At 41.3% G+C, this 25,309-nt stretch overlaps 1 protein-coding gene across 1 annotated transcript; it reads right to left on the bottom strand.

Annotated features, from left to right (window-relative positions):
• Nucleotides 1–103: 103 nt before the first annotated feature.
• Nucleotides 104–19,346, bottom strand: capgb (capping protein (actin filament), gelsolin-like b). The gene is made up of 9 exons (XM_012874778.3): nucleotides 19,221–19,346; nucleotides 8,869–9,062; nucleotides 4,225–4,379; nucleotides 3,196–3,354; nucleotides 2,859–3,008; nucleotides 2,661–2,747; nucleotides 2,444–2,576; nucleotides 629–720; nucleotides 104–514 (listed from the first exon to the last, which is right to left on the bottom strand). Exons 2-9 carry the CDS (start codon nucleotides 9,059–9,061, stop codon nucleotides 449–451), a joined length of 1,035 nt encoding a protein of 344 aa, XP_012730232.1. The 5' UTR covers nucleotide 9,062; nucleotides 19,221–19,346; the 3' UTR covers nucleotides 104–448.
• Between the last annotated feature and the right edge of the window lie 5,963 nt (nucleotides 19,347–25,309).

The raw sequence follows: 25,309 nt of genomic DNA, 5'->3' as shown, positions 1-25,309 counted from the left end.
GAATAATGGTTATGTAAAGATCGCTGTCAGGTTGCGAGTTATCGTTTTCAGGCTCCGCTAGAGAGCAGCGGATTCAACACGTTGACAGTAAAGACACCAGGCGCACGGAGAACTTTCAGGTTTATTCTTCTATTTCAGACACTGTAGAACAAATACATAATCTATAAAAAAAAATCCACTTCTTTTAATCATAATATCCTTTTGATTTGTTCACACTCTCACCACAGGAAATACGTCTGTTTTTGCTTTTCGTTTAGTTTAGTTTATTTTTTTTATAAAAGTGCCATCACATCTCTGATTCTACCAAATTTCAAAACTTGCACGTTAACCTTCAGATATGTACAAACACCAGGATGCAGAACGTAAAAAAAAAAAAACATGCGTTTTAAGTCTGACGCCGTCTGATTTCGGCCTTGCAGGATCTGCTGCGGGGTTCCCAGTGAGAGGTTCAGTTCCAGCTCTTGAAGAATTGCTTGAAGATGATGGTCTCCTTCCCCTGAGGCAGGATCTCCACCTGAAGGAAAACGGCACCTTTACCTGTGACGCTCACTGACTTCCGGCTTACCGCTTTAAACCGGCACCAGTGATGTTCGCATCTACCAGGCGTGTTTGGGATGTTTGAACCCACCTGTGTTTTCATTCTGGGGTACTTCATCTGGTCGATGAAGCTGTCCGCCATCTGCATGGCCGCATTCTTCTCCTGTGCATTCGCTCCATGACCTGAGGGGGTCACAGCTGATAGTCAGAGCTCATATTTCTCCAAACGTCTGTCTTTTTACTTTATTTGACATGAATCTCATTGCTCCACTGTGCTTTGAGAAGACATAGAGGAGAAAAGGCTTAATAAGAGTCTGTTTATTTAAGTTTGTAGAGCTTTGTCCTGTCCAAAGTGATACTAATGATAACCTCTCACTAATAGCCGTTTTATCTAAACAAAAACAAACATATTGATGATTGCATTCACTCAAACCCAGTTTCTTCTTCTCCCGCCAACTAATTTTATTTATTTTATTTTATTTATTGTTCACAAAGATCCACAGAATCCTCAGAGAGAGCTCCTATCTTAGCCTAAAAACCCCTGCCAAGAAATCTTAGCGTATGAGTGATTCAGAAAGCTGCTGAGAGCGACTCTGAGTCAGGAAATAAAATGTTTTATCTCGGTTAGGAGGTGTGGCTGACCCTGTTGTTAGGTGTGACGCTGTGATTGGTTGATCGTGAAAGAAAGAAAACACAAATGCCGTCCTAGTGATCAAAGGAGAGAAATTAACCGATTAGACTGAATCAAGAAATGCGTGACCTGATGATGAAACTTAGCAAAAATTAAACAACTGTCACACATGATCAGAATGTTTGAACACACCTTATTTACATCCTCATCATCTTTTTGATTCGCTGGTTGTAATATCTCACCTTACTGGTCATTTTACTACTTTGTCTGTTTGATTTTAATGTGCACTCGCCTGTCAACATTTCACTGGGATTAGCTGCTTGCATAGAGCGACTGGATTTGGCCGAACGACGGACATAAAACGGAGAAACAAAAGGTGGAGAAAAATGAACTGGACAGAGGAGCATCACCTCTGTCCGCACATCTCTAGGAGGGGAAGAGAGGAGCGTTGAAAGGTAAATGGCTCCCCGGATCACAGTGCAGTTAGGTGGACTTTGAAGCGCATTTCAGCATCTTTTACGCACCAGCCTGGAAAGTGAGAAGCTCTCCGTGCAGCGATCAAAAGCCAGAGAGGAGACGGCTCCATACCAGCAAACTTCATATGACCGTTTAGGCTGCTGACATCATCACGTACAACACAGAAAATACTTTCTCACCTCTTTTATCTTGTCCAGAGTGTGTATTTCTGTATATATTATCAGCAAATTTTCTCCTAAAATGTTCATTATTGAGAGCATTTTCTCTAAATAATATAACAACTTTTTTCATGATTATTCAATATTTTTCCCGTTATTTATTCATCCTCAGTAGAATTACGTTACTAGAAGCGCGCCTTTAACCTGTCGGGTCGCTGAAACTTATTCATGAATTAATTTCCCTCTATGGATGATTATGTTTATCTTATCTACATATTAACAGTTGTATGATTATTATAGACGTTTATGTGCTCATTTCCTCCATCATTTAGGTGGATCAGCCAATCAGCTCTCTCTGTTTCCACCATTCCCTGCTTTAGGCACTCTTTAGGCTCGTTAAAGTCCTCCTCACTGCTCCTAACATTTTGTCACTTTAGGAGCTCTCAGTTTCTTTGTGAACAACTTTTACCTTAGAGAGGTAAAGTTCTAAGAAAAATCTTCGATTTCTACGATTTTTCCTAAAATGATGTCACTAGAAGCTACTTTTAGTCCACAGGTTTGGGAATGGAAGGTTTTGCCTGCGTGTATGACAGCAGAATGGCGGTTCCTGTTTCTGGGCTTAAGAGGATTTTTCCGGCACCTTTCCAGACAAAGACTTTTCCGTTTGCTCCGTTGTCCAGAATGAAGCAGTCGTCCCGGACCAGCAGCTCCTTGGCAAACGGGCTCTTCTCTGCAACCTTGGTCGTCGTCATGGAGCCTGTGGCGTCAGATACCTGCGGACGGGTAAAAGACTAGTTCAGCTCTGTATCTGCAGTTTGGTACTGCAAATATGTAGTGAGGGGGGGTGTAGATGAAACCTTGTAGAGGGATGCAGAGTTGGAAGCGTCTGCTTTGTTGTCCTCCTCAGGCGTGCTTTCTGCCAACGCTGGCATTGGACCCAGCACCTGGTCAAAGACACAGACAGTTACCAAAGTGTTTGTTTTTTTATAATAAATTGTGACCTGATAGATGCAGAAATCCTATAAACTAAAAACCGATCATGAGCTTGCTGGTACCTTCAGCATCTCCTCAGGCTCTTCCCCCTCACAGGTGTCCACGACGCGGGCTTTTCCGTGTCGTTCCGTGTCTCGGATCAGCGAAGCGATCTCGCGCACCTTCTGCTTCTCGAAGATGTTGGCCTGCGATCCGGTCCACGACAGGATTGTCTGCAGAGCGGCGAGCCGGGATCACAACATGCAGAAACTTCGTGCAGGACCATCCCATGTTTATGCAGCTTGTGCACAATTTGGAGTTTATTTTATCTGCTTTGCACTGATCGCATTCCAGAATGGAAGTGTACGCCTCGGCTGCAGCTCTCCTGTGCATGTTTCACGTTGGGTTGGATTATCTCACCTCTCCGAGGTCAAGGATGAAGCAGTCGCCCTTGTTGAAGCTGCTCCAGGACAGCTCCACCTCCTTGGCACGGATGTTGCGTTTCCCTTTGATCTGGTACAGCCTCTGCACCGTCCCACCGCCCTGTGCCCTCCTGAAACCCGACTCTACGCCGCCGTCCTGCGAAAGACCCAAAACCTTCACTGGAAATCCTTATCTTTTTATATTCAACTCTTTATGGTTTTATGTAATCCAACTTGATGCTAACGTCTATGTTGGTTGTAGCAAGGCTCACGTAGCCGTAACAATCATCTGAAATGCACTTTATCACAGAGGTCATATTTTGATGAGAGACGATAAGAGTAATCCAGCCATAAAGAGATAAAACATAAACTTTGCAACCTATCCTGACAAACTTTACCAAAGTTTCTATTCAGAGGGAAGTTTAGGGGGGAAAAAAACATAATCAGCATTAGGATGTGACAATTACAAGAAAAATGACTAGCTATTGGACTGGCAATCGATTAGTTTACAACAGTAGGCCCTGCAACCGAAGTAAAACCTGTAAATTTGACTAAGGTTTGCAGCTGATCCCCTGGACAAGCCAAATCCAAAGGTTTTTTTTTTTGGTCAGACATTACAAAAAATGAGCTACCTGGCCACTGCTACTGCAGAAATATTTGAAAACGTCAAGGAGAAGTTGCAAACCTAACCTAGCACTGGAGCAACTGGTAAGCATGGTGGTGGCGGCATCATGCAGTGCACTGAGTTGGTGCAATAATGAAGATAAATTCAAACGTATGCGAAGACTTATTAGTTTTGAAAAATAAGTACAATAGTTTTCTGTTTCACCAGGCATTTTTAATTTTGAAAAAAACCTTTTCAATAAATTCCATTTGTGTTTGTCTTTTCATCTGTTTTACACAACAAGGTTAGCAAATTGTTTCAGGTCCTGAAGAATCAAGCTTTAAACTCAAAAATATGACATTTGCAGATTTTTCCTACTGCTATGGATCCTAAAACATTGGCGTTTCCACAGTTGTGGCTCACCTTGTAGCTGACGCCCCTGGGGAAGAGCTCCATGAACTCGGGGCTCTCGAAGCCCTGAACCTGCCGGTGCTGGACGGGGTCACCGCCGAGGAAGTTGTCCAGCTGGGTGGCCAGCATGGCACAGGCTACCTGCTCGTCCCGAGAGGACTTCTCTCCTGCAGACAGGGAAGAAAACAGTGTCAGAGAGGAAAAAACATATTTAAATTTAATATTATCAGAGCTGTTGTTTCTTTATTTCTTTCTCAATAACAGCAATTATCTGTCCTGCTATAATTTGATTAGGTTTACGAAGGAAAACTAGAAGTCTTCTTAAGGTAATCTTCAGGATGAGGCGTTAACATTTTGGAGCCTTTTAAACCACTTAAAATGTAGGAGCTGTTTGATTATTGGGAATAATTAAACTTTACTGAAGGTACATAGATGTAGCTAGGTGCTGGTAAAAGGGAAGTCCTGGTTTTCACTGGCCGACCCTACTAGGAGCCAAACCACCGAACAGCAAAGCCCCACGATCAAAGGGGCTCTGAAACACCTCCACCATCTTTAAAGTAGCAACCCTGCATGAATTTAACACTTAGTGGAAAATAACTAACTTCTAGACTTGAACTACAGCTGGTATACCCTGTGGAGTGGTTTTCTCAGAGGACATTGGGCTTTTTTTAATGATAATCTGTTGGAATCAGGAAATGTTTCCCCCCTTCAGTTGCCGATGGCTCTTTAAGTTCTCACAGTTTTCACTCCTTACTGCTGTTTTATGCCCAACCATATTCAAGGGGCGAGGTGGTTCTCTCACTTCAGCTGATTGGTTATGTCCCTGCTTCAGTGTGAGCTGCGTTTAATTAAAAACAGGAAGAGTTACAGGAAACCATGTAAAAATAATGACATGCTAGACCCTTCTGTCCAACTTATAACTATGTTTGACTCAGTCCATCTTCATCTTTAACTGAATATGCATTTTAAAAGTGTGAGATGCTTTTAAAATGACAGATAACATTCTCACTGCTCCACCTACAACATGTTTACATAAGCCGGTAATGTTTAAACTCAGCAGTGTGTGGTTATCTGATATGTGTCTCTTTATCCACAAATTTAAAGAGGACCACTTGAAGTTGTCAGCAGCGAGCTAAGTGATTACATCTCAGATTTTGTGCGTCAAGCAGACGCACAATGGTACAACTGCACATCTTTGACCCTGAGTCAGGCCCAGAAGCAGAAGAAGTGGAGCCTCCTGCACATCCAGCAAGGATGTAGCATCTGGTTTCTGAATGGTAAGTTTCTAAATGGACAGGGGGCTAACAGTAGCCTGGTGTTAGGGTTAGCTTGTGCTAAATGACAAATCATGTTAACGCTGAAAAGCCACTGTACAGCAGTAAAACCAGCTAATAAAGAGGGGCGGAGCTCCACTTGTGTTGCTAGGTGAGGGGCGGAGCTCCGCTTGTGTTGCTAGGTGAGGGGCGGAGCTCCACTTGTGTTGCTATGTGAGGGGTGGAGCTCCGCTTGTGTTGCTAGGCTGGGGTTGCTAGGTGAGGGGCAGTGCCCACCGATTGTGATGTAATAATCAGGAGGTTTTTGAAATGGCTCATTTTCCAGACACAAAACATTTATTATAAATAGCACTTGGACTGTTTCTAGAAGCAGTAGAGACCCAAATGGAAGTAAAAAAAAAAAAATGCGTAAAAGTGAATTTTGCATAATAGGTTACCTTTAAACTACATCTGAAGATGAAGACATCTTCACAAATGAGCTTTGCTAGAAAACTAAAAATGGGTTCTATTGGGTCTTTCAGCAGGACAGGTTGCATGCTCCGACCTTTGGAAATTTTACATTATTTTATTTGACCTATAAGTTGATAATAAGGTTATATTGCAAGTTTGTAGTTTTAAAAATTATTTACCTAACTTAAATGGGGAAAAACTAAATGAATAATATGTGTCAGTCAGTCCATCACGTAAATGTGAAAAAAACTGAGTCAATCAAACACCTTTTTTTATCCTTTGATTTCCCCCTTTAGTTAAATATGCTTATTTCAGTCTGTTTAGTTTTAATTGAATTTAAGCAGTAAACTATTTGCTGTTTAGCCAGTCTTTCTCAGGAAATATCAGTAGCCGCCAACTCTGGCCTTAATCCAAGTTTTTATTTAATACATAAAGCAGAATGTGGTAGCTTAGCTTTGTTATCGCAAAGTTCATTGTGCAGTTAGACTCTGACCTCAATACAAGAATCACTATACTTGTTTATGCAGCCTGTTTTATCAACATAATATCTTTTTTTTTTTATCTCTGTGAACTCAAGAAACACCTGCTGCAAACATCCAGTGTTATTAGAGGTTTATTTAGACAGGGTTAAATAGAAGTGTGTGTGTGTGTGGGGGGGGGGGGGGGTAATAGAAATGGAAACGGGAGTAATCTCTGACTGGTGATGTACATCAATGGTTGAGAAAGGAACAGTGGGAAGCTTCTTGGTTTATCTGTAAACAAGCAGTTCAACCAGAAACACATGCTTGAGCAAACAGGGCACACTCCCAGCTGTGCCAGTCAGCTCAGCGTTACCCAAGCACCGGATACACGCTGGAAACAATCGCCACATTTGAGTACTGTAACGTTCCTCCTGCATCTTTAATGAGAGCCACTCAAACCCCCCCCCACCCTAGGGACTTGTTCCCCGTCCTTCTCTCTCTCACTCCCATTGTCCCTGTCCATGAAGCCTGAACGCCGTGGCGGGTCAGCGCGGTGGCTCATGTGTCATCACCAGCGCTGCCAGGGGGGTCATCGGTTATTCAGCCGCAGCACTCGGACCAGGCGGAGGTGTGCACTAAGCACCACACAATGGTTAGCTCTTTTGTAGGATGGAGTAAGACAGAAACAGGAGAAGGAGCCACGACCAGGAGCAAATGTTTTGACTCTCATGCAGCTCCTGTAAATCAGTTAAAAACCATTGAGATGAGATACAGAGGAAATGTTCCCATTCCCATGATATCGATATTATTTACTGTGCACTGTGGGGGTGTGTGCGCTTTAGGTGTATATGTTAACGAAAAGGCCTTGATTTAAGCAGCTACAGGGTGTCTTGTCCTTTGTGTAAATAAGGGGAGATCGGGTTAAGCTTATACTTCTTCCTGTTCCCTTTCAAACATAGAAAGAAAGAAAGAAAGAAAGAAAGAAAGAAAGACAAAAAGAACATTGTGCATATGTACATCTACAGTTAAGACCAAAATTATTCATACCACTGAAAAATCTGAACTAAAAATTATTATAAGTTCAGAAATTAGTTGTTGATTAGTTGTTTCTAATAAGAATTGAGACGGGCATCTTTCAAAAGATAATAAAACAGTTAAAGAGGAGTTTTAATTTTATTTGATTTTAGATCTTGTTAAAAATTTGCCCCATCCAAATATATTTATACTCTTTTCAATAACAAGTGGGGAAATTCATTTTTTTATTTTATTTTACTTTATAGCATTTAAAGCATTTCCACTGGTGTGTGCATGATTTATTTTCCAGTGATGCAACAGCAGGATGTACATTATCAGGTTTTAATGACAAAAGACCAGAAAAGGTTCTTCAGGAAACTCATTCTGGGTTTAATTGTAGATATCAGCGGTTTTGGGATTAATGTAAAACTGTAGCGATCAAAGCCGTACAGTCTATGGGATAAAAGGACTGAATTACTTCCACACAGCCTGGGGGGTGGAGGGGGGGGGGGGGGGGGGGGGCATTTCTAAACTACCTCCCATGACATGAAATGTCTAATTTTGTGGGACCCAACGCTTATAATAAAATGGTTAGACGTTCACAAGAGATTAACTTTGTTGGGATTTTCTTGGCCAAACTACTTCCGTGTGATACATATACAAATTATGTTGGTAACTACAAGACCTGGAAAACCACAGGACTTGTCTCTCTTTAATGCAGTTGTACATGTAAAACTCCAAAATTTTACCCTCTTTCTTGCATATTTATATCGGGCCGAAAGTGGCTTGGAGACCCAACAAACCGGCACACTCCCAGGATTTTAAAATGTTTGCTATGGCCATGCAGTCGGCCTGAAATTCAGGGTGAGTACTGCTTGTGACAAAATCTTTAGGTCAAACACACTGGCAGCATTCAGGTCAGACGTGTCTTACTTTGATACGCCCTGGTGTCGGTGTGATCCGTTCTCTAAACAGCTGTGTCACCAATAAACGGCCAATCATCCATTCAACGTAAAAAAGTCAAGGAAACAATCCTTTATAGACTGTACATCATTGTCCACATGTGGGAGTGCCTTCCCGTTTATAGATCATTATTATCAGTACAGGTTTGTTTCTACTGAGTATTAACATTTTGAGCTTTGCTGGAAATTGCTTCAGAAATTAGGGTCAATTAAAAAGAAAGTTTTAAAAATTAAAAGACCCAAACAGAATGTAAAGAAATCTATGCCACACCTGGACAAACTAAAGTCAACTTTTCTGCACTAGAGACTCCAAGGACACAACAAAATTTATTTAAAGACTAACAAAGTGGATTTTGCATGGGATGTCGCTTTTAAGAGATTCGAGGAAAGACTTTGCATGGCTCAAAGGTTTTGCACATTGCTGCCGCTCTACAGTTACTTTAAATGACGTGCACGTGTAAGGAAAGCAAGATAAGTCCTCATCCAATCTCTCACCGATCCACATGTGGAGGTCAGCGCCCTGGTCGCCCCGGTTATCCAGCACCAGGTAGGAGTCTCCGTTAAAAAAGGCTCCGACCTCAGAGGGATCCAGCTGCACCGCCTTCATCTTCTCCACCCTCCATACCCAAAGACCAGGGTCCCGCACCTCTGGACCGAACTGACCCGGAGCTGGCTTAAAGTGGAGCATTCTGCGAGGAGAGAGGAAACCAGACTGGTAAGGCAAAAAAAAAAAAAAACAGGGAAAGAGGCATATAAATGAAGCTTCATGTGATGCTCATCTGACCAGTGACTCACACATTCTTGGTCACGATTTCTGTCAACAAAAATGTGGTCGTTGTTGAAAACAGAGGAAGCGAAAGAAGTAGCCTAACCCAGAGCCAGTTCCCTGCGATTTGTACTAAACGTCCATCAACGAGAGGCAGAAAACAGACCTCAAAGTGAATCAGAACGAGGGTTGTTAAGATGGATGATGGTGCTTTTGATATATCAGCGTCTCAAACATGTAGCTGTGTTTCAAAGCAACAGAGCCGGCTGGATATAAAATGACGTTGCTGCAGTGACCACAGCTTTACTTGGTCGCTTTCTCAGGCGTGGCTCTAGTTTGTAGACAGATGTGCTACTCGTGCACCTTTTAACTCACATCTGTTAATGCAAAAGAAGTAAAAAATAACTGCAGATGTTGAAACTAAAACTGGGCCAATTAACCGCGAGCATACCCTTTTCCTGTTTGCCGATGGTTTATCTGGTTTGCACAACTGAGTCAGTGAACATTACCCTTTGTGTCGCCTCTCTCTTTGCACCAAATGTCATGTTGGAACCGATGTGCCTTTCATAAAAACACGAGGATGTTAAAAACTTGGCATTTAGTCAAAGTAGTGACCTTACCTGGTGCAGATAGAGTAAATGTCGGTTTCTCTGAAATGGTTTCAACACCAAGTGACATGACTAATAAACGGTGAGGCTAGCGGCTGGCAGTGAAGAAACAAGGGCACCAGTGTGCAGGATGCAAAGTTTGGCGTGTTTTAAATTCAATGATTAATTTGTAAGCATGTGTTGTCACACTAAACCAACAACAAACTCATGCTGTAAGCAGAAATCTTTTCTTTAACCTTCATTAGAAAAGGGAAAAGCAGCGATTTTGGACTTTGGAGAAAAAAAAGCTTAAGCTATTTTGTGTTCACTTTTTGTGGTGTTGCTACCACAAACGTCAATGTTTCTCGTTGGGTTTTTAATGTGACAGGACAAAATAAACCAGTGGATAAGTGTGAAGAATGACTCCATGATTTACACATGATTTACACTTTGAATCTGACCCCTTTTAATCAGACACCCTTGAGGCTTTACTTGTCATGCAGAGGACACAGCAAACATGTGGAAGATGGCGCTCTGGTGCTGAGAGCCAACTTTAGCATTTTAGTCTGCATGTACAACATTACAAATGGAGGAAAATGAACACTGCACATCACCCTGACCACATCATTGAACATGGTGGCGGGAGCATCGTGCTGTGGGAAGGTTGTTGTTTGCCATAAAATCAAGATGTAGTGAAGCTGGATGGAGCTAAATATGAAGTAATCCTGCAGGAAACCCTATTAGGGGAGGCAAAATCACTGAAGCTTGGTCAGAGGTTCATCTTCCACCACCGAAGTGCTTCAACAAACTATTCACCCTGACGAGCTGAACGCAAATGCTGGCCACACCTTTCAGGTTTTTACTCAGACACATTTGTTTAGGATTGCCTTCGACTGTTCTAGTTAAACTGTTTTACTGAAACATCATTAGTTCAGCTTTGTAGTCCAACTATTTTTAATGTTTGCTTTTAGTGTCTATTTTCCCTAACCTGACTCAAGCCAGATGTATGTCGCTCCGCCTAGCTTCACTTACATCCATCTGGGACCTCTCCATAGGAATTGCCTTTATTGAAGGCTGGGCCTTATCAAAAATCCTTGCATATGATTGGATAAGCCACTTGTCTGTCATCTTTATCGACGTGCTATTTCAACCACTCACACCGAAGCTAACCCGTGACACTGATGAGAGCGACACAGGGCCGACCGCGTCGAGGACTAAAGGCCTCCTAACATAGTTAGCACTAACCGCTAAGCCACGGGCGCGCCCCGGAAAACAAAACTTGCCAAATCCGGTCGGGAGAAGGGCGAAAACGTTCTTTTAATGAAACAATATCAGGTAGATTGGACAACACGGAAGAAATAGCAGCATCAATGTTAACGCTTGCTTCCTCGACGAGCCGCCATTGTTGAATCAAAACAGTCTCACGTCATGGTCGCGTCTCCACTACGTCACATCTATGAAATTCCAGCCCTGCGTCCTGATTGGCTAGACCATAAAATTGGTTGGAGAAATCACTTTCTATTGGAGATGTCCCAGATGTATGTGAGTGGAGCTAGGCGGAGCAACATACAGCTGGCATGAGTCAGGTTATATTTTCCCATGTTTTATTTTGAAACTACATTTTATCCCGACTTGCTTTTATTCTGTTTTATTTCGATATATTTTAATCATGTAAAGCACTTTGCATTGTCTTTGTGCTGAAATGTAATTTTCCTTCCACCCCACAGTTATATTGTGTTAATCTGTCACACAAAACCCTGATAATATGCAGTGAAGTTTCTCACCAATGTGACAAGTTGTCGGTGGGATTGTCTTCATCAGGAGCAACAACACAAATGCCTGCCTCACTTTGTTCTTAAATGACTTGTTTGTCCAATTTATTGCTTAAAGTCCAACTTTGTCTCCATCCTATGTCTCTCCTATGGAGGTGACTCTATCGACATGTTTATGTTCATCTTATGGATGATAAGATAATAGAGATTATGTTCATATCCTTGTACGCATCCCTTTCTATCTACTAAATTCATACTACACGTGGATAAGGAGTTGCTGAACACATGATAAAACCACAATCGGCATTCGCATCTTAAACGCTGACTTCCTGTTGAAAACAGTCAGCAATATTCCCGTCTTCGATGTAAATGTGTTCAGTCAGGCCGTTATGCACATTATATGAGCAAAGGTGTTTGCTTGCCTGCCCTAACACACACACACACACACACACACACACACACACACACACACACACACACACACACACACGACTTCTCATTTTCAGTCCATTAAGTTTAATATTGCATCAGCCCAACACTTGCAGCTACAACGGCACAACGTTTAGGTGTGTGCTTATGGAAATCTTTGAGCTTTCTTCAAAAATATCCAATCATGAGGTCAAACACTGATGTTGGACAGGAAGGCCTGGCACGCAGTTTTCACGCTAATTCATCCAAAACGTGTTTTATTGGGCTGAATTCAATTATTTGGATGGATGAGGTAATACGCTTGGCAATATGATGAGTATGAAATTGTTACAAAATGCAAACTGCTCCTTAAAACTCAACCATAAAAAGACAAAAACCCACAGTTTCACCATCACAACTGGAAATTTGTGTTTAGCTGTGCCTGCACAGACCGCCCAAGGGTCGTGGCAGTAAGAAGTAAAGTGCAAAGAAGGACATTTTTCTGACCATTCTACATGTAAAAGCATTATGAAAATATCGGCACAGATGTTGAAGCTTTTGTCGAATTATGCTCGTTGGATTAGAATTTTATTAGTATAAATTTCATTTTCAAAATCGCTGTGATTTAAATACGATCACATGAAAGAGAGGAGCTTTGTTGTGCTTTTGGCCACATTAAAATACAATATGTATGTGAGCTCAAAGGAAGAGAGAATCAAGTAGAAGGTGTTCAAGTTATCTCGTGAAAAAAATTATCTCGTGAAAAAAATTGTAAATTGAATTTGTACATTTGTAGTCTGAGTTGTTCTGAGACACATTATTTTAATTTTTATCAGTATGAATGGAAGACGGAAGTTTCACCCTGGCAAATTTCTAAATTAAGATCCTTTTCTCAAAATCGTATTTCCAAAGATGCTAAAAACACACATTTGCCATGTTGCTACGGTCTTGTCAGCACAGACCAAATTTAGCATCTAAACTCTATTTTTCACTCTCAAAACCACACAGCCATACTAATTAATTTGAAAGTCGTTCTTTAAAAGAATGGGATGGAGCACTTGCCCATTTTAAATTGGATTTTGACAATAATACAGGCATAAACTATTCCATGTGGCCTTTATATAATTCTGTGGACTCTTATTGATTGTGTAAAAAGCCTTAAAATATTCCCATTTAACTGCAGGGATATAACCTCATACCTTGAAAATGGAGAAAAATCCAACCTATAATATGACTCGAGTTATTAAGGGAAGGAGAAAAAGCAACATTAACGGTGCCACAACCTTAAGCAGCATTCTAGGTTTAGTAGTAATTGTTTTTAATTATCTTGCACAATTCTTTACTCTAGAAGAAGGTTGATATTAACTCAAGTCATTTCTGTCTTGATTTGTTTAAACGTTGTGGATCATCATCCTGCTGAAATACCCACAGAGAACCAATTTTATGTAAAATCTTGGTATTTAAAGCCACTCACGAGGCCGTGCACCATAGCAGGTTTACGGGGCGTTTGGAAGAGGAAGAGAAACAGACCAACAGCATCGCAGATCCTCCTCCATACATAACGGCGAGGATGAGGAGCTTTTTTCACGCATCTGTCATTTGCTTAACGTCAGAGCTAGCTGAAATGTTTGTTACAGAAAAAGCTCAACATTCAATCCAACCAAAAACCCACAGTTCCTGCTCTCAGTGGTATTTACCCAAACTCCACAAGTTTACATTTGGGGTGGTAGGACAGAAAAAGCCTTTTTACTGGCATGGCTCACAATCAACCTGTTATAGTGTAGCTGTTAGGGAGACTTGGAGACCCCAGAGTTATGCTTCATGCAGCAGTTCTCTAAAAGGAGCGCTGGAGATTTGTTTCACATCTCGTACCATTTTCCTTACTTTGCAGAAGAGCAAGATTAACGTCAGTCTTGTTTGTCACAGTTTCAGTTCATATTAACTGGAACTAACCATAGTTGAGCACCAATGTGGCTCAGTGGTCTTTTCTTGGAGCTGTTTCGTGACCTCTACTTGTTCTTTGGTCTTTACCATTTTTAATAACAAATGTTACATCATATTTTTACCCCTGGGAAACTGTAAGTCCGTTTATTTTGCAAGAGTTGTTATGTGCTTCAGTTTAAAAAAGAAAAAACAAAGAAAAGAAAAAAAATTATTAAGCTGATTTTTTCTTGTCCTGAAGATAAACGTTGGATTTTTCTGCACCGTGCTACTACAGAGAATAATACGATCAATTTGTATGCATCTTTAAACATGGTTGGAAATAAATGTGGAGGTTGTGATGTGTTTTGCAGTTGTTATCAAGAGTTTAGACAGTTTTACAATAATCTTTGACAGCTGTGGTTTCAGAGTATGGGTTTAATTAAACGTATTATAGGTGGAAGCAGTCATAAGAATATCTGTCACTATAAAAGTCACAACTTTATGGCTCAGCTTTGCTACCAAAAGGCACCAGAGGGATAAATCTATTTTGATAACGATGTTTAGAGTCACGTTAAGAGGAGGAAACGAACTCTCCGGTGATATCTGAAGACATCTCATTAGGTGGAACCAGTGAAACTACTGAGAATTGGTTATCAGCTTTGTGGTCTGACGGAAAAAAAGGATGCCGCTGCGACTCCACCCCCCTCGCTTATCAGTGACCAAAACCACCAAGGAGAGCGGGACAGTGCAGTAAAGTGAACACATGAACGCATGAGGCACGGCAGCGAAGGAGCAGAGGCGCCAAGAGAAAAGGGAGACAGAGAGGGCCCGAAGCAGCTCCTACAAAGGCCCCGGGGTTAGGGTTACAGCGCTGGACGAGACGCTCTGAGAGTCAAAAAGAAAAGAAGGTCCCTCTCCACTTAACTGTATGATCTCCTCCGGTGCCTCGGGCATGCTGTCTGCTTCCGGCTCCATTCTGCGTGCCCGCTGGAGTGTGTGTTTGTTGTGTTTGCCAAGCTGTGAGGTACCGAGCGGCCTGCCGAGGAGGAGTGTTTGTTTGAGCTCACCTGGCCCCGTTAGCTTATATGCGGGTGGAAACTGGAGCCGCGGTGATGAAAGCCTACCTGCGGCCTGTGGATAGGGCGCCTGGGCAAGCGGAGGAAAGGGGGGAGCAGAATCGAGTTCCCGGATCCTGGCTAAAGCTAAGCACCGAGGCTGATAATTACTGTGAGAGCTCATCTAACTCATTATTTTATCCTTTTCCTCCTACACACCATAGCTGCAGGGAGTTTGAAGGCCTCTCTTGAAAAGTCCTGCAAATGTTTCCCCACAGCGTCACAAGAATAATCCTGATGGACATGATGAGGATCCTTCTTTACAGGAAAAAAAAACTCTTTTCTAAATCATCCATAAACTAGGAGGTTCACACTATCAGTACAAGAATCAGTTTTCTAATACTCAAATCCAAGATTGACAAATCAGGCATGTTGACATTTGATTGTTCTGGATGAGGGATTGCTGCGAAGTTAACAGCTCGTCACAGTCTGTTGGGTTTTCTTAGACAGATGCGATTTATTCACAGCAACTGGTTAATCTGGATTTGAAGGCATTTTACCGGAGTGCCATACTGAGACGTTTGTTTCTCTTTCCCTTTCCCACATTTCTTCACATTACAACCACAAACCTCAGTGTGTTTTATTATTCCATGAGCTTAATCGACACAAAGGAGTGAATAATTACGATGGGGATGAAAAATGATATAATGGTATAAAAAACAAAAAAACATGTAGCTTTCTTTTGTATGTAGCTCCCCTTTACTCTGATAACTCTAAATAAAATCCAGAGTCCCCCTGTGCTGAATTTTGTTATTGGTACAACCCAGCTGAACAAACCAACGACATCTTTAAGACCGAGACGCGCAGCAGCTGTAGAGACTTTAAGTTATGAAATAAAATCCCAGGTTGTGAACCTCTCATGGAGCTCTGCTCAGTCCAGAATCTAAAAATGGAAAGATCATGGCACAACAGCAAACCTACCAACTCACAGCTGCCCACCTAAACTAACGCGTCCCCGAAGCGAGGCCTTCATCAGCGAAGCCCAGAGGCTCATGGTAACTGTGGGGGAGCTGCAGATCAGGCAGACAACTTTTAGCCGTGCACGCCACAAATGAGTGTCCGTATACACAAAGAGTCCTAAGACTAAAAGCAGCTCTCAGTGAAGATTATTATTAGAATTTTACCTCGGTGAGATAAGAGTTATTCACAAAGCATCTTAGGCCTGAAGAGAAGTGAGAAAATATTCGGAGCAGTGAGGAGGACTTTTAGCGAGCCATAAGAGGGTTTTAAGCAGAGAAGACGGTGGAAACAGAGAGAGCTGATTGGCTGATCCACAACCTAAACAGTGGAAGAAATGAGCACATAAATGTCTAGAATAATCATACAATTATTAATTAACTTGTTTCAGCGGGAGGACGGGTTAAAGGAACCATCCCTGACTCTACACTAATTTGAACCGTGAGGAGAAGAGTTTAGTTTAAACTGTAAGACCCGCCCCCAAAGTTTTTTCCCCCCAATGAGAAACCCTCGTCATGCATGAGCCTAAACACGCGTCTCGAGCTCATGCACAAACCATGCGCTTCTCAACTTTCCAGGCTGGTGCATAAAAGCAGAAAAAAGAAGCATTGATCTGCGGCGATGTGCTTCAAAATCCGCCTCTTCGCACCGTGATCCTGGGACCACTTTACCTTTCAACGCTCCTCCATTCTCCTCCCTCAGCTGTGTGGACAGAGGCGCTGCTCCTCTTGTTCAATTTTACGTTCATCGTTTTCCCAAATACGACAGATTTATAGAAGCAGGCGATCACACTAAAATGCTGACAGGTGAGTGCATACTGATATGAAATAGATGAAGTAGTAAAACGACCAATATGGTGAGTAAATATGTAACAATAAGCACAACAAAATAGAGATAAGGATTTAAATAAGGTACGTTCACATGTTGAGATGCTGTGTGACAATTATTTAATTTTGCTAAGTGTCGCACATGTCTGATCGGTTCATTTCTCTCCATTGATCACTAGGACCACATCTGTTTTTGTTTGTTTCTTGTATCAACAAATCACAGCTCTTAGAAGAGAGTGTCACACCTAGCAACGGGGTCAACCACACCTAGCAACGGGGTCAACCACACCTAGTAACGGGGTCAACCACACCTAGTAACGGGGTCAACCACACCTCCTCACTAAGATAAGCAAGTGTAACGCCTCCTTACTGAGAGTCTACGTAAGAAACGACTCTGAGAATCTTTGTGAATACGGCACGGAGCTTTATAAAAGAGAAGAAAGTTGTTGGTGAAAAAAAGACACAAGAAGTCCCGTTCGACACATACCAAGAAATTAGCATATAACTTCTGGCCCAGTTGAGGCCCGAAGTGATATCTTGGTGCTTATATGCGTTATGTAATTGTTTTATGGAAATCTAACCCTGCACGCCGACCTGAACAGCATTTCCATCATGAAACACAGTGTTGTGCTGTGGAGACGCCTTTATTCAGCAAGGAACAAGGAGGCTGGTCAGAGTTGATGGGAGGAGCTACAGGCTAATCCAGGAAGAAAACCTGTTAGAGGCTTAAAAAAGGCTTGAGAATGGGGCGGAGGTTCACCTTTCAGCAGGACACAGAAGGTAAACAGACAGCCAGAGGAACCACGCTTTAGACCAAAGCACATTCATGTGCTAGAATGGCCCAGTCAAAGTCCAGACTGAAATTTCATAATGAAATTGTGGCACACTTGACTAGAAATGTTCACAGATGCTCTCCATCCAATCTGACTGAGTTTGAGCTATTTTGCAGAAAATTAGCAAACATTTCAGTCTCTAGATGTACAAAATTGGTAGAAAAATATCACAAAAGACGTTCAGGTGTAACTGCAGCAAATGAAGGCTCTACAAAATGTTGACTCAGGAGGTTAAATAGAAATGCACACCACGCTGTTTACTCACTGGGTGACTTCTAAAGGCAGCCTGCTGCACTGGATTTGATTTAAAGGATCAGATTGCTGTTTGTAAAACATTTTTAAACTGAGGTATCATTTTGCCTTCCTCTTCACAATTTCCGATTACTTCATCTTCACTGCAAAAACTGATCTAAAAATAAGTAAAATGTTCTTAAAGTTAGTGTATTTATCCTTGATTTGAGCAGGTAAATAAGATTATCTGCCAATGGAATGAGTATTTTGACCCCTTAAAATAAGATAATTAGACATCCTGCACTTGAAATAAGATGATGGAGATGAATTGTTCCTATTTTAAGTGCAAAATTCTTATTCCATTGGCAAATCATCTTATTTACCTGCTCAAATCAAGGACAAATTCACAAATTTTAAGAACATTTTACTTATTTCTAGTTCCGTTTTTGCAGTGTTGGTCCATTGCAGGAAATCCTAATAAAATAGCATGAAGTGTGAAGTTGTAATGGGACAAAATGTCGAATAGCGGAAGCACATCTGAATTGTACTGGAAATAGATTTAGTCAAATATATTTCACTTGCCATCCCTATCACTCCATCCTGAGCTGACCGAATTTAATCTCTAATCCAATTCATGCCTGTAGGTCAATCAGCTCACATGGCAGGAACAATGGCTGCTAATGGGAATTTTGATAACTACACCGGAGGGAAAAACAAAACCACAACGACAACAAAAAAAAAAAAAAACAGTTCAGCTAATAAAAAAAAGATGTGGCCTCTCAAACGGTGTCTGGTTAGATGAGGGACGGAGAGGAAACCAATTAAGGTGAAGACCCGAGGGCGCCGACAGGCTGCTGGGGTCACTGATTCAATCAGTCATTCGTGCTCTGCTCAGCAAACAGCAATATGAGAGCAGACAATGCGAGGGCAGCAGGCGTGGAGAGACCTGAGAGTGGGCGGTGACGTGAAAAACACTCTGGGTTTGGTCCAGATTTAAATCTACAGGACCGAAAGACAACTTGGTCAAATTAAAACCAAGTGCAAAAAATAAGAGAGGAATGTGTGATAACCAAGATTTCTGATCTTTTGTCTGTTTTAACACCTCCGCCGACTTTGAGGAAGTCGTAAAACAGCGTCACATATGATGAGCCGTAGGAAACGTAACAGGGAAAATATGACCCGTAAATGAGGGTTTTCCCCTCAGATAACAGGAGCGCTGCAGGAAATAAGGACCGATGGAGAGGCCGGAACAAAACCAAAGCTTCCTTGTCCTGGTCTGACATTCCTCAGCTGCTTTCAGGAGAAGGACTGTGATGAGCAAACATGGGGGAAAAAGGGCTAGAGCGAGGAAAAAAACGAAGACAAAGTGGAAAAGGAAACAAAAAGAAGCGGAGGGGATCAAACAACTAAGAAATATGTCAGCCTTACCTTGGACAGGGAGAAGGTGCAGGTACCAGACACGTCTGAGCAGAGAGCGGCAATGCGAGGAGAAACACGTCCCTAAATACACAAGCCTACACACACACACACACATTCACAAAATATTTCCTGTCTCAGTCTGAGGTTGACTAAAGCCCGGCCCTCTGAGGCAACCACAGGGGCTGTAAGAAGCAGCGGAAACACGATTCAATCAGAGTCTAAACTGAGAGAAGTAGTGGGCCTGCCCAAACGCAAGCTAAATTTGTTTCAGAAAAGTCATCGTGTAGCTGAACAAAAAGGTCAAGCAGACGCAACTTTTAATCAAAAAGGTCCTCCGTGTCACATATTTGGTGCACAAAGTGAAGAGTTTGGGTTTTCCTGAACATCACGAATGCAAATTGTGAGACGGCGCCTTCTGAGTTTCTTTCCTGTTGCTAGATTTCACCACAGAAGCAAGCCCAAACAGACGTTAGTCATGCACTGACGCATTCAGGGCCTTTACCAAGACCGAGAACACACCCAGAGGTTTAGCCAGGGTTTTACAGCATGCCCTCCTCTACAGTTTTACCTGGGCGAGCTCTTTCTCTGTTTTTCACTGGGAAAAATGTCCGCAGGCCGCCGCAGAGGGATTTCCTTACAGAACAAGGAGTGGTCTCTTCTTTTTGTTTTCACTTGTGAAACCTGTTAATCTTAACTTCTTTGACTTTAAAGCTAAAACAACAGAAACATCAAAAATATTCCCACTTTTACTCATTTGCACAAACTAAAGCTGAAAATCTGATAAAAAAAGTGTAACTACTTTAGCTTTCAGTCCAGTTTAATAGAAAGTTGATATTATCATTGAAATAGATAGTCACCTGAATCCATTACCTTTTGTTATTTCTGCCTGCCTTTCAAATAATAAACTGACATTTTATGTATTATATAATATAAGGCAGCACATTCCTGGTAGTTATTAATTTCAAACAGAAGAGTGTTACATAGAGCAGAACTAAAACTAGATATTTACATACGCTGTGTAAAAAGATATATCACTGCAAAAACGGAACTAAAAATAAGTAATATTTTCTTAAAAAAGGTGCATCTGTCCTTGATTTGAGCAGGTTAATAAGATGATCTGCCAAAAGAATACGATTTTTGCCCTTAAAATAGGAACAACTCATCTCCATCATTTTATTTCAAGAGCAGGATGTCTAATTATCTTATTTTAGGGGTCAAAATACTCATTCCATTGGCAGACAATATTATTTACCTGCTCAAATCTAAGACAAAAACACAAATTTTAAGAACATTTTACTTATTTTTAGATCCGGTTTTGCAGTGTTTTGTTCTGGCGATCAATAAACCACACAAAATGTTTCCTGTTTAAAGTTGGTTGAGGGGTAACAAAAACTATTTCTATTTGCCAAATAGTATAATTAGAGTTTTCATTTTAGAGAATTATTTCACGTTCTTCAAAGCCAGAAGTTTCCATACAGTTTCTTCTTCACCAGCTTCTCACAATAACCTGCTGATATCCAGGGTTTGCGTTGATTTTCTTGTCCTTAAATCGATATGCAACTAACTTGGCTTTATGCTCATTGTTCATGTGGCAGCTCCATTAGCAGCCAAGCTTCAACTTCCTGGTTGATGTCTTGAAATATTGCTTCAATGTTTCCACACAAGGTTCCTTCCTCATGATGCCATCTGTTTGGGTGAAGTGCTCGGATTCCTCTGACAACAAAACATCCAAATCAACACAACACTGTGAGGTTTGCAAGCTCTCTCTTGTTTCCTTTTAAATGCAACAACGGCAATTTAGGGCCAAACAGTTTTAGTTTCATCACACCACAGGACATGTCTCCAAAAAAAAAATAGGAGAGCTTTGTCTGTGAGTGCATGTGCAAATTATTACCTAGTGTTTTATGTTGCTTTTGGAGTCATGGATTCTTCCTCTCTGAATGGCTTCTCAGTGGGGGACTCATCATAATAATGTATAATGGTGGGACCTTCATTGCATGAGAAATTCTGAATTTAAATTAAATCTCTAAATGTCTCGATTATTGTTCTGGTAATCTGCATTTAGAAATAATCTTCTAAAACAGGAAAAGTTTAGTCTAATATAATGTCAGACAATGTTAAAGATTATGACATTACAGATTCTGGAGCTGCAGAAAGCAGTTCATGTGAAACAGCCGATTCACTAACACTGAGGACGTCACAGATGTGGCACACATAAACAAATGGACAGTTATCTCAGGGCAGCGTGCACATGTGGACAAACCTTGGAGCCAATGCTGTTTCACAGTCAGACACTGGAACGTCGCCCATAGACAACATAAGAGGCTCCTGCAGGGGCGTGTCCTCGCTGATCCATTTAAGTTGATTTAACCGAGACTTCGGGGCTCTCGCTTCCTCATTTTACCTTTTCTAGTATCGTGATCAATATGAGAGTCCAGTACTGAAGCTGCGCCATTTCTCCAGCGTGTTTAGATTAAACTTGCTAAAGTATAGCCTCTGCCTCAAGAGTCTTTTCTTACTTAAGAAGACATCAATAAAAGAAGACGGCTTGTCCAGGGTGAAGCACTGGGAGGACCGCTGACAGGGGGCAGGAATCTCACAGTGTATTTAAATTTCTGGTTTCAACTGTTTTTAATCCTGCTTCTCTGCAGGCGAAATCCCGTAGCGCTGCTCCACCCTTCATGATTCGTCTCTGACAGCTTTGCAGTCCATGTGTGACAGGGTGTAGTACCCTGAGCAGTAAAGTGCACTGACACCTCGCTGCCAGGAAAACCCACTTCCTTAAAGTCAGCCTGAGACAGAATCCTCATGGTTGTACTTTAACTGATGATTACAGTAAAGAGAAACGTAGGTTTACTTAAACGGGTGTCGTCTGGTCTTTACTACGTTTTGAAATTATTCAAATCTGACTTTAAACGCACAATAAACAAAAAGCCATTCTTATCAGTTTGCTGCAGGGTTTGGGACCATTGTCCTGTTGATGACCCAGTTTAGACAAGCTGTCAGAGGGATGGTAATACATTTGACTCAACAATACTCTGGTGCACAGAGGAGATTATGGTGAACTCAATGAGTAGAAATGGGCTCAGACCCTGTTGCTGCCAAACCATCACCCCTTCACCGCCGTGCCTAACAGCTGGTATAAGGTTTCCTCCAAACGTCAAACTGTGGTCCAAAACATCTGAACTCTGGTCTCATCTGTCCAGTGGATCTTGTTCTAGAGTTCTTGCATTTTCTAGCAATATTTGTTGCCTTATTCGGTTTACATTTATCAACTGAGGCCGGCAGTAGGGCTGCACAATATTAGGAAAACATGTGATATGCAATAATATTGCTTAATGCTGAAATAACATGACTTGTGATAATGCATGTTTTTAAACGTTTCCTGTCTTGTTGTGTAGCACTAAGAATTGCTTCCTTGATGTCAGAAAGAGCCCAACAGATTTGTTTTCACAAGTGGAGCATTACTGCTTCCACTTTGGTGCTCCGCTTGATACTCATACTGTGGGTGTGTGTGAGAATGCACTTGTCTATGTAAGGTTTGTCGATAAGAAAAATGCTCAGTGGTGGTTGGAAAGAGTCAAAGACTCGTCCCCCAGTGCGTCAAGGAAATCACAGAGTAAACCACCTGAGCCCAGGGCCGAGCACCACCCCAACCTGGGCAGACCCAGTCCATACCTGGGGAATGTTTAGGGACGGGTGTAACACAAGCCAGCCAACCAGAGCCCACCCTACGAACCCGGAAGTGCCCAACCAAGCCATTCATGATTATCTCATCTCAAATCTTTTTTTATGTTGCATAAGTTTCCCCAAATGTGTAAAGAGAGCTTCAATGCATGGTACTTAAAGGTAGAGTCAGCGATTTTCCCTCTAAGTTAGAAACACTGTGTTTGTCTGTTGATCGCACCCGTTGTAAAGTTATTTTCCGGCTCAGTAAAGACTAAGTAAACACTATCAAGACAACCACTTGACTTGTATTGCTTAATTTGAATTATAATTTTATTGTGTTTTTTTATGTGTTTTCTTTTTATGGTCAAAATATGTGACTAGACCCCTTTAAATAATGAACTAGCATTTATTGCAGTCCAGACAGATCTTTGCGACAAACATGATACAAGAACAGTAAAATTGCAATGACAATAAAGTTCGTATATATATATATATATATATATATATATATATATATATATATATATATATATATATATATATATATATATATATATATATATATATATCGTGGAGCCCTAGCCTTCAGCATCTGACACTGTAGCGCTTGGGTTTGTTAGCAATTTCTGAGCGACGGACAGTCTCAACCAGGCTGGGAACATTGGCGACGGTCTGACTTATTTTCCACTGGGAATAATCGTCGCAAATACTTTGAAAAAGGCCCTGTAACTCTGTCGAGATTGATGGGCTGCGGCACGTTGCCCTGGCAAGATTTTTGCTGAAGTCTTTCTTTTTCGGGTTGTGTTAACACACACCTGCATGCTCCAGAGTAGTAAACAGAAAAAAAAAGCTGCTTGGTGATGCATTTGATTATCAGAACATGGCTGCAACTTTTCATTTCAAATTTCTCAACAGGTCTGTCTGGGTGAGCTTTTACAAAACACGCAGATGTAAATATAGCTGTCCTGACTCATCTGCGTCTGCTCTCACAGAACAAGGGAGCTATAAGTGAAGCTGTGAGACCGTCTGCAATGTTTGCAGTAAACATGTTTGATGCTTTATATTTTATTTAGTTAATGTGTGTGTTTCCAGCAGTCTTGTCAAGTTGTGTTGATGAAATAGTTGTGTGCTGAGGGCAGACAATCTCTTTGTACGGTGATTAAATATTAGGTTTCCTTTTCCAAAATATGAAAAGATAGGTGTTACAGAGATTAATGGCACTTTTTTTTGATTGTCTGGAAAGTTTTAGTATTCTGGTCTGTTTCAGATATCACATGTCCCTTTTCACGTGTATTTTAGTAAAGTTTGTATCACAATTGCATGTAACCCAATGTTCTTTGATCTATTCGGCCCCTGCGTCCATTGGAGTGCACATACCGTAGTTCTGAGTCTAAGCCAATAAAGAATTGTGTCATCTCATCATTAAATTACTGCTTGTCACTGACCATTTCCTGATTATCCAAAGAGAAATAAATTGACTTCCAGCTTAGCATAAGAGGGCATCAGAGCAGACAAGCATTGCTCAGAAACTTGCTATGACGAAGGGGCGAGCGCCTGTCTTACAACAGAAATATGAATTTATGTTCATGACAGCCAGATATCATTGCTCAAAGTACAAAATTAACCCTTTAATGATGTATTTAAAGTTATTTTGCTACTATTTCATATAATTGCCCCAGGTAGATTAAGATTTAAAAGTATGCTTCAGGAATCACTCAATAGATCAAAAATATCATTTTTTTTAAAGTATTTGTTTTCATTTACATTTATCTACAAAATGGCACGTGGAAAATTATTTATACCCTTCTTAATAGTCAATAGAATCATCTTTAGTAGCGTTGAAACAGGCAAGTTATAATAGCTAACCTGTCTCCTCTTCTTTTGACAATTAATTTTATTTTCTGAGCGCCAAAACCTTGAGGTTGGAAGGCCTCCTTGTCATCACCCTAATCTTTAGCTCCCTTCACAGATTGTGTGTTTCCAGTTGAAACATTAGTTTACAAATTATAGCTGGCCAGGAATGGCTTGATTGGATTTTCAATGCACTCCTGTTTTTTTCCTTTTTTTTTAAAGTGGCCAGTTTTACTCAAGTTTTATAACATTTTACGCTCATTTGGTCATGGTGTCCATTGCAATGGACATGAAACATTAATAGAATTATGAGTTGCTCTTTTTTCCACCTGTTGTCTATATTGAAGAGGAGAAAAGATCAGCTGCATAAAATATTTTACATCACAGGTGGCAAAAACAGCAAACCTCCTCATGAACAGTCTGTAAAATAATCAGGTAGTTCACAAACCAGCTGCTCTCCTTTACCTGTAGAAAGTCCCTGAGAAAATCCAACCTGACGGACTTCATTGGTGAAGCGATAAATGACGTCAGTGAGCAGGTGAGCTCACAGCGAGGAGAGAGCGCCCCCGTGAGGATGA

Source organism: Fundulus heteroclitus, chromosome 14, assembly GCF_011125445.2.
Source record: "Fundulus heteroclitus isolate FHET01 chromosome 14, MU-UCD_Fhet_4.1, whole genome shotgun sequence".
Taxonomy (NCBI): domain Eukaryota; kingdom Metazoa; phylum Chordata; class Actinopteri; order Cyprinodontiformes; family Fundulidae; genus Fundulus; species Fundulus heteroclitus.
The sequence above is the reverse complement of the archived record's forward strand: the minus strand, read 5'-3'. Positions and strand labels throughout refer to the sequence as shown.

Excerpts from the sequence above, each read along its gene's own strand:
- capgb (XM_012874778.3), bottom strand. The coding sequence starts at position 9,061 with ATGCTCCACTTTAAGCCAGCTCCGGGTCAGTTCGGTCCAGAGGTGCGG. Across the intron at positions 3,009-3,195 it reads TCATCCTTGACCTCGGAGAG|ACAATCCTGTCGTGGACCGG; the intron begins GTGAGATAATCC and ends GCCGCTCTGCAG. Across the intron at positions 2,577-2,660 it reads ACTCTGCATCCCTCTACAAG|GTATCTGACGCCACAGGCTC; the intron begins GTTTCATCTACA and ends ACCCGTCCGCAG.